General features: G+C 38.8%; 1 protein-coding gene across 1 annotated transcript; it reads right to left on the bottom strand.

The window, feature by feature from the left end:
• Positions 1–311: 311 nt before the first annotated feature.
• Positions 312–9,495, bottom strand: sars2 (seryl-tRNA synthetase 2, mitochondrial). Its single transcript, XM_044353652.1, has 16 exons — positions 9,030–9,495; positions 6,750–6,845; positions 6,460–6,489; positions 6,197–6,337; positions 6,051–6,105; positions 5,867–5,930; positions 5,475–5,580; positions 5,334–5,381; positions 4,504–4,612; positions 3,642–3,687; positions 3,462–3,549; positions 3,084–3,196; positions 2,867–2,960; positions 2,107–2,199; positions 1,950–2,015; positions 312–829 (listed from the first exon to the last, which is right to left on the bottom strand). Exons 1-16 carry the CDS (start codon positions 9,408–9,410, stop codon positions 689–691), a joined length of 1,671 nt encoding a protein of 556 aa, XP_044209587.1. The 5' UTR covers positions 9,411–9,495; the 3' UTR covers positions 312–688.
• Between the last annotated feature and the right edge of the window lie 6 nt (positions 9,496–9,501).

The following is a 9,501-nucleotide window of genomic DNA, read 5'->3' as shown; positions in this document are numbered from 1 at the left end:
CACTTTATTTGCACGGTCCATGCAGACATCCTCACCTCCTCCACTAGCTGCTGGTTAATTACATTTGCACATCAATTATTGATAATTTGTTACAGCTGCTAATGTAACACACACACACACGAACACGCCTGTATGTCACCTTTGGGAGCCATTAAATATTCTGCTATAATTCACCTGCAGGCCTCCCTCAAGGTCACAGTGTCATTCAGTGTGTTGGAGAGTTTGCGTGCCAGACTTTCTGCACGCAACACTCTGCATAAGACATGAGAAATAAATATGAAGTAGAAAGCAACACAAAGACAGACATTAAACACTTTTAACTTATTTTAATTGGTTATGCACTATTATGGTTCTCCTCGTTATCTGGAAAACACATATTCAGGCTTACATTCACACTTATTGCATTTCACAAAAGATGAGACATAAATATATTTACATCGACAGTTAACAGCTGGGTTGAGCTTGGATCCAGTGCCTCAAAACAGAGATGCACTCAATTCACTCTCAACTAAAAAAGTCATTCATTTATTTGAAGCATAATGGAGATTTACAGCTTTTAAACAGACGTACAACATGTATGAAGAACTTCTTGCATTAGTTAAATATCTACTTTCTTTCTTTCTGGCTTGAATGTGTTGAGGTGTTTGTGGCCGATGGCTGGCGTCAGAGCGCTACACTTGTAATTGTGTCATCTGGTTTTGGGAGCGGGTCTGGGTGGCCGGGTGTGCTGGTTTGGTCCGATGTATTTCAGCGGAGTACACTTTGGCTTCTCAATCACTTCGAGACCAAAATAAGGCTGCAGGGCTCGGGGGATACGTACTGATCCTTCCTGCAGAGATGAAGAGAAAAGAAGAAACAACAATCAATCAAATTTGTATTATTGATATCATTCTGATGTCAAAAACATTCAAAATGTCTTAAATAAATCTAAATAAAATGGAATTGTTTTGGTTTCCTCCAGGCAGATTGATGTATGTCCATAAGGAGAAATTTAATAATTTTAGTTTTGGAAATAAAAGACATACTAATGCTACATATATTTTTATTTCTGTGGTTCTAATGAAATACTTTATAATTTGTATAACTGACCACAGTCACAAGAGGGAGCCACTTCAACACCAAACATTACACACAGGAGCATGCAAAGTAACCCAGATGTATTATTGTGGAAGATGAACAAAGCAATACTTTGTTGGAAGAGACAAAAAGAAAGTATGAAACCCCACATTTACTGTTCAGAAGAAGATTCACATTTTTCACATTTTCTTTCAAAGGGTGTCTTTGAAAGAAAAAAAAAGTTCTGTGTTTTAGTCGTTAACATGTTTTTTTAAACTGTCTGCAGATTAATATTTTTTTCTCCGCCAGGTGTAAGTTTGCAGGAGATGATGTGCTTGGTCGTGTGTTTTTGTGTGTCCATGTGTGTATCTGGCAGCTAATCTCACATACTACTGGACCCATCAGCCTAATATTTTTTGTGCACATTTATGACTGTATGCTCAAGGACCTCTTATGGTTGCAGTGATTCACGATTGTTGAAAAACCTATTTTATAACACGTTTCATACCACCGCTGACTGCTGACTCCTCACTCTTCGTAACCAGCTGGTTACGAGGAGTGAGGAGCAAGTAATCAACAACTGCAGCAAAAGGCGTTTCTCTGCAATCAGCTTGGGTAAAAACAAGTCTGTTGCAGGCCACATTTTGGCCTTTGTCGTGGTTCAAAAACTGACATCCATAGAAATGTTTGGTCTCATCTTGAACTGCAGCATCTGCAGATTCATTCCATACCTAATATGTTATGATCCACTAAAAATAAGCATGATGTGAGATGAATAAATCCCCATCTGAGATTTTGATGTATTTTCTAGTACCTTTCCATGACTGGAGACCTGAATTAAAGAATTCTAGGTTTTTGGGAACCCTCATGCGTGATTTACGTTGGTGTCTTACTTTTGTCTGGTGAGTCTCCAGGATAGCGATAATCGTTCGAGGGATGGCACACGCTGTAGCGTTAACCTAAAGAAAAAACACACACACACATCACATATATTGCAGTAAGCTAAAGCAGCAGGAATGTGCACCACAGCTGTCTTGTCTGCAGTCTTACTGTGTGGGCGTACTGCAGGCTGCCATCCTCTCTCTCATACAGGATGTTGAGGCGTCTGCTCTGGTAGTCTGTACAGTTGGACCCACTGGAAATCTGATGTATAGAGAGATGAACTGCGGTCAGAATCAACAGCAAAACACAACTGGCCCAGTGAAGACTGATGAGTACAGCAACAGGAATAGTTCAGTTGGAAAAAAAGAGTTTTTATATTTTTACTTGATTACACAGGAAGGACGCCCTGCAAATCCATCTCCATTAAAATGTGGAAGGTGTTAAAAAATGAAAGAGATAGAACCGATGGACCTCCCAAAAAATTTCAATTTTTTCACCTGTTTGTGCAGCATTTTGTAATCAAATAGTGTCCAAACGTTCAACATTTACATCTTTTTTACATAATATTGCACATAAAAATTGGATTTTTGAACCAAACAGGGCAACAGTTTGGTTTGGTTACAACCCATTTAAGTTATTATACATGTGCTGTATGGAATATTTAAATAAACATTTCTGTCTTCTTGTTGCAAATGTTGATTTCAACTTTAGAGTTTGGAGGAAGGATGAGACAAGACTATGAGGGCTTGCTCGTATGTTTGGACATCCAACAGTTTTGACTGACAAAGGAAGTGGGTCACTAATGAGACTAAAGGCAGATTGCGGTTGAGTTATTTGGCATATATCTGACATATAAAATGGAAATAAGATAAGTAATTAAGCAGGTGAGCAGGTTAAGACCAGATAACAGTGATATGATGGGTCTGACCTCTCCATAGCTGTTCCTCCCAGGCATCCAGGCTTCAATGTCATACTTCCTGTACGCTGGAGGACCCAATTCCTGAGTTGGCATGTCCAGCACTCTAAAGAAAAATACACACAAATGTAGCAATCCATAACTGGTGCATTTATTCTAAATATTATTTAAAAATTAATATGTGTGTATGAAAGAATATGGCCAGATTGTGATACGTGTCTGCACTGACCTGTAGTGTAGCTCCAGTGCAGAAAACATCTCTTTTTGCAAAGAGACAAACTCCTCCAGCAGCTGAGAGCTTTCCTCTCCTGTCTCATCTGCTGTCACTCCAAACATCTCTACCTAGATATTTATACACACACAGTTATTCAAAGTTCATTAGGATATTTATTGAGTTGGTACTTACTTATAAACTTTCCAGAATGAAAATGAAAATTGAAAATTTCCACTTGGTAGCAGTTAATTAAGAGCTGGTAGCACACATCTGCAAATCTAAAAGCCCTGTATGTGTCATTTATATCTAAAAATCTAATCTACTTGAGAAAGTGGACAGAGTGTGATTGATATTTGCATCCAGGTGAATACTTGTGTGTCTCTAACTTTAGACCTTGTTGAAGTGATGAACTCTGTAGAGGCCCCAGGTCTCTCTGCCGGTGTCTGTCTCTGCTCTGTAGCAGGTGCTGCTGCACACCGTCCTGCAGCGGGAAAACGACAGATCACGTCAGATGTAATTACTCCAATTTAACACTCAATCTGTAGCAAACCAGGAGTGAAGGGTGCTGCTAACCTGACAGGCAGGTCCTTCCAGTTTACTGCATGATCCATGAAATAACCTGGAGAGAGGAGACGTTACATAATTATTTACTGCACATGTAAAATACATTCTTCCAAATCTTATCTCCGAGTAACATTCAAAGCTTTTCTAATTCTAATCAAAACATGATTGTTTAAACATCTCATTAAACTGGTTCTTAATACTAATCAAACATCACCTAATCACATCTAATAATTGGTCTCACTTAGAGCACCTGTTCTACCTCCTACATGTTGGCTACAAGTTGCATTTTGCATTGTAAAATGATTGAAATGACTGAAAGTAAAGAAACATTTGATGTGAATTCAGGATGGTTGGATTCAAGATTTATGATAAATTATACAAATTTAGAATTCAGGTTTGCCAACAACAATCCTGACACAAAATTAATATATAACAATTCTGAAGGTGTCAAGTATGAAAGTTCATTACAGAATTACAGAACAGTAATCCAGCTGATCAGTAAAATCTGGGAGGTTTGTGGTGAACCTGATCGCAACTATGGGCTTAAAAAAGCATCAGAACCAATTAATAACACAGATGAAGACTGACAACATGTACTTGTCAGCTACTACACGCTCTACAGCTGCAGCTGTATGAAATACACAGTACAGTACATGTAGTGTCTGTTAGTTCAGTATTCAGTCTTGTGTCATTTATCAGGATGCACTGTGATTAACATCTCTGAACTTATTCAGTGAAACATGAAAGCCATTAAGATCAGCACCTGTTCTGCTGTACAGTCACTGGTGCTGACAAACAACCCTACTGGTGATTTAGTGCTACAAAGAAATGGAGACATGTTGAAACAATGTGGTGAAGAATTGGGTTTCACCTGCTACTCCCACCTCTCCGGTCCCTGCCAGGTTGAGGTCTGGGAAACGAGCCGGGTCCAGTGAATAGACCTGAGAGCGATGGGCGTTGGGTTGCATACCACAACCCTCCTGGAGGTGGAAGAGAAATAGAATGACAATGAAGAGAGGAGAGGTGAAGGACAGCGGGACATTGTGTGGTTCAAAGATGCTTTGGAAAAGTTTTGGGAAATTTGTTTTCCTGCCAAGAGCTAGATAAGACAATTTATACCACTGTCATGTCTGTACAGTAAATATGAAGCTACAGTCAGAACCTGGCTAACTAAACTCCCAACCAAGAAATAGTCCAGCACATAACCCCCCCTAAAATGGTCTGTTTTAAACTAAACAAATGACACATGACTTGTTAATTAGTGAGTTTTAGAGATGCTGTTTGGTGGATTTTGCTAACTTAAGGTAGAGCCAGGCTAGTTGTTTCTCCATGTTTAATGTCTTTGAGCTAAGCTAAGTTAGCTATCTGCAGCTTTATATTTACCGTACAGACATTATAATGATATCAGTCTTCTCACCTAACCATGAAAGTGAATGAGTGCATTTCCCAAAAGGTTGAACTTTTCCTTTAACCTATTAACTCTTGAATGTTTTGCACCATAACTACAGAATATCAACAGAAATCTCAATAGTACTTTGTGAATGTTGCAAAATACTTTGATGTTTAATTTATGAGCAATAAAATCAGTTTTTTTGATATAAGGTTCTGTATCTTCCATTAAATCACATTCTGTTATCATGACAACCACTAATGCAAAGTCAGATATGCAAATGGCACAGAGTCACTGTGGAATAAACTCACAAACACTGCCCCCTTCAGGATGTCAGGTACAACCATGGGAATGAAGCCCTGCAAGAGTCAAAAGGAAAACACAGACTTAGCTCTCCAACAAAATTATACCACACATTCATTTTATTTACAGCAAATATTTCACAGGCTTACCCGACGCTGTAGTGTGTCGAGGGCGAAGTTTTGGAGTGCAATCTGAAGTCTGGCCCCTGCTCCCCTCAGATAGTAGGACCTGTGGCCTGAGACATGAGCTAGATGCCTGTGGGCGAGGACAGAGAAACAAAATATAATGATACCCATTCATATCAATGAGGGCAGACTAAATATTAGACTATATATTTAATATTATGGTATTACCATACTCATAAAACTGCATGAAACTTTTTCTAAGGTCTTCATATTTTTGCTCTCAACCTGCATTGGAATAAACTGAAATACTAACATCTTCTCGTCTTCTGTTTTCATATGAGCACAATGTTCAAGGAATAGTGCACAGACAGTTCAGAAAGTGGAATGTCAAGTGGAAAAACCAGAGTCATCCTCACCTCTGCCTGATGAGACCCAACTCCTCCCCCAGTTCTACATGGCCTCTGGGCTTGAAGTCAAACTCTACAGCAAAGACAGAACACATTTTCAGATCATTGTTAAACTCATGAGGATAAAGCACGTCTATTCAAAGTCAATTCCTCCAGAGTTCAGATCAATAACGGTATAGATCACATCAATCACCTGGTTTCTGTCCAACCAGCTCCACCACCCTCGCCTGGCTCTCATCTCCAACTGGCTGAAAAGGAGAAAAGGGGAAATTTTAGGAAGTTTCAAATGTAGTAAATGTCTCCCCAGATACTCCAGTGTGTGTGTGTGTTTATACTCACCACATCAGGGTGTGTGGTGTTGGGAAGTCGGAGTGCTCGTCCGTAGTGTTCCTGATCTAGCTCAGTCTCTTTGTCGTAGAGCTGATTCAGTCTGTTGCGGATGTCTCGACCCTTCTGCAGAGCCTGCTTGTACTCTGGAAGCTGCATGATGAACAACAAGCATTCAGAACTGGGCCCAAATTAAGTTTACTAGTGCAATGCTGCCAAGATTGATGATTGAATCAACTAAGTAATAAAAGATGATGTGGCAAAGTTTAACTTACATTGGCGAGGGCTTTCTTGTCATTCTTGGTCTGTGAGGAAAACATTATGTCAAATGTTTGGATCATCTTTATACTCTTACAACATATGACCCGCATGTGAGTCATATAAGGTGAGTGAGTAATAGAGTGAAAAGTCTTTAGAGATATTATTTTAGTTTAGTTTTTTGCATCTATAAGTTCTGTAATACTCAAAACAATCAACATAAATAACTACAAAAGGTTTGACTAATCATATTATGGAAAACTGGTCATAGTGACCAGTGTAGTAATGACCTTTAACCTTTACTGACCACGAGTGCTTTGACTGTTTCACTGATGTGTTTCTTCTGCATCTCCAGCTCAGAGATTTCTGTCCTCACAGCCTGGAGCTGCTGCCACACACACACCTGAAATGTGCAGGAAAAAAACACACACACACAATCAATATATCAGTTGAAAAGCTGGTAGAACAGCGGGTGCGAAACTGAAAAAGTAATTAATTTAAAACTCTTAACTTTGAGTGTTCTCCTTTGTGACAATGTTTGCTTGTCTTTATTTAGCTGTATGTTAACTGTTCACTATGTAAATCCTGGTACATTTTGTTTAAATATATTGAGTATACTGCTGCGTATGATGATAGCTTTCAACAACCAGAGTCAAATTTCTCATGTCTGTTTCAACTTACTGGACCAATAAAGTTGAGTTTAATTTGATATATTCTTAATCTTACAATGTTTCTTTGAAGAAAAATTGTGCTTAGAGTAAATATTCTCGCTTAAGTTACCATTTTTTACGGCTTTATAACATCAATTTGACAAATGTAAAATGTCTTGTGCATATTTACCATGTCTGTTAGCAGGAAATAGATTGATGTGATCTGGATACAATTTAAAGATCCCCACCAGACATGTTTTAATACAGTATACAAAAACTCTGAATAAAAAAAATGAATAATAATTTGTATCTGATATGGTTTTTCCACAAAAAGGTGACATAGTTGGTAGTTAAAATTACATCTACTACATCTCCCTCATATACAGAATCTATGAATATGCAAATATCATTGTTGTTACAACTGATTCAAAACTCTGCTGCCTGACTGCTGATCAGGACCAGAGGAAAACACGTGACACCTGCTTTAAAGTCCTTATACTGTTGGCCTCAGTTTCTGTATTCATTTTAAAATTCTTTTACTTGTTTTTAAAGTACTTCATGGTCTTGCACCAGTCTACTTTTCTGACATGCTTGCAATGTATGAACCAGTACGACCCCTCAGGTCGTCTGGTCTTTTAGTTGTTCCAAAGTGTAGGAGTAAAACTTTTGGTGAGGCAGCTTTTAGTTTTTATGCTCTGAGCTGCTGGAACAGTCTGGCTGAGGATCTGAGAGCAGCTTGAAGTGATGATATCTTTCAACCGACCTCTTCAGCCAGGCTTTAGATATCTGTTAACTGTCAAACACTTTGAATTGCGCCAACCCGCATGAAAGGTGCTATAAAAATTAAGTTTGTTTGATTGATTAAGTATGTCCACTGAAGGCTTGAAGTTCCCCATCACACATCACATTTATGTAAGTTGCATACTGGCAATGGTGGAAGGTAACTAAGTGCATCTACACAAGTACTGTACTTATATTAAGTGCAATTCTGAGGTACTTGTACTTTACTTGAGTATTTCCATTTCATGCTACTTTATACTTCCACTGCACTACATTTAAGTGGGAAATATTGTGTGAAAACTGAAAAAAGTGTTTTAATGAGTGTCTAATGTGGTCTGGATGGGGGGGAAAGCAGTAAAATCACCCTTTTTTCAGTTTTCCCAAATAGAATAAAGATTTCGAAAATCTGAAACTATGTTTTAATGACTCTCTGAAGTCTCCTTGTTAATCTAGCCCAGATTTGACAAGTCTAAGTATAGTGCTTTTGATCTGGAAGAAGAAAAACAAAACAAAAAAAGTGAAATCACCCTTTTTTCTGTTTTTATATGCAAAATAAAGGTTTTGCAAATCTGTAAGTGGGTTTAAACAGCGTTAAGGCTTCTGCTACGATGTCTAACACTCTTTCATAAGTGTTAACTCATAGGCCAAGATTTTTTTCTTTTTCATTTCAGTTCTTTTAACAATATAATAATACAAATAATCACTAACAATTTAATTTCAACAAGCACATAAGTAAATGAAGAGACAAACAAACAAATAAAAAAACAACACAAACGTTTTAGTTAAGGTGTGCTCTAACACTGACGTCATGACCTGTGATTGATGTATAAATGAGCTTGTGCAAATTAAGATGTTCTATTTCCGGTTCAAGCAACACCGATGATGAGTACGTACCGATGCGTACGAGTATTCCTCAATGAATTATGTGTAATTAAACCGGTTTCCCCACCTTTATGATGCCAGCGCCAACAGTGTGAGTGCTGTCAATACAGAGAAATATTATTATGTATGTTCCCCTTAACTTTTCCCTTAACCCCGAATAGGAAGCTAACTTCAGCGTCTTCAGTGTGTGCAGGTTGCTCTAGCATTAATGGGAGACAGTTCCATTTGATGTACGTGGGCTATACGTTATTTTAGAAAGACTTCTGAACACTCACAATGTTCCTGACGTCCTCCCCCCGCAGGTCTCCCTTCCTGCTCTCCACATTAGCGATGACCGAGTCAGTGTGCTCGCACACTGCTGTCATGTCCAGCTCTGGTTTGTCACTGTAGCCTTCACGGACATGCTCGTACAAACTGCTGTGGGCTTTGTGAGAGAAGCGGTGCGGGATAACTACGCTGCTCCTCTGCCTTGAATAATGTCTAGCGACCGGCTTCAGCACAGTCAGTGCAGCGCGTCCAACTCTAGCTGCCATGCTGAAGGCAGTCGCCATGTTTGTCTTGTGTCTGATGTTACATTCACGGAGCGTGGGAATAATTGAACTCTCTATAGGGCTTATGGTCACCCTTTGTGCATGCACTTCGAAATATTTGCACATGAATCCGTGTTTCGATAATATATCACCTAAATTAAGTGATATTATGACATTGATGGAATTCACAGTTCTTTTTTTACAGCCGTCTTCAAGG

The sequence above is a fragment of the Thunnus albacares genome, chromosome 6 (assembly GCF_914725855.1).
Source record: "Thunnus albacares chromosome 6, fThuAlb1.1, whole genome shotgun sequence".
In the NCBI taxonomy this organism is placed as follows: domain Eukaryota; kingdom Metazoa; phylum Chordata; class Actinopteri; order Scombriformes; family Scombridae; genus Thunnus; species Thunnus albacares.
The sequence above is the reverse complement of the archived record's forward strand: the minus strand, read 5'-3'. Positions and strand labels throughout refer to the sequence as shown.

Excerpts from the sequence above, each read along its gene's own strand:
- sars2 (XM_044353652.1), bottom strand. The coding sequence starts at position 9,410 with ATGTGCAAATATTTCGAAGTGCATGCACAAAGGGTGACCATAAGCCCT. Across the intron at positions 6,338-6,459 it reads ACAAGAAAGCCCTCGCCAAT|CTTCCAGAGTACAAGCAGGC; the intron begins GTAAGTTAAACT and ends TTCATCATGCAG. Across the intron at positions 3,688-4,503 it reads CGGAGAGGTGGGAGTAGCAG|GTTATTTCATGGATCATGCA; the intron begins GTGAAACCCAAT and ends TCCTCTCTCCAG.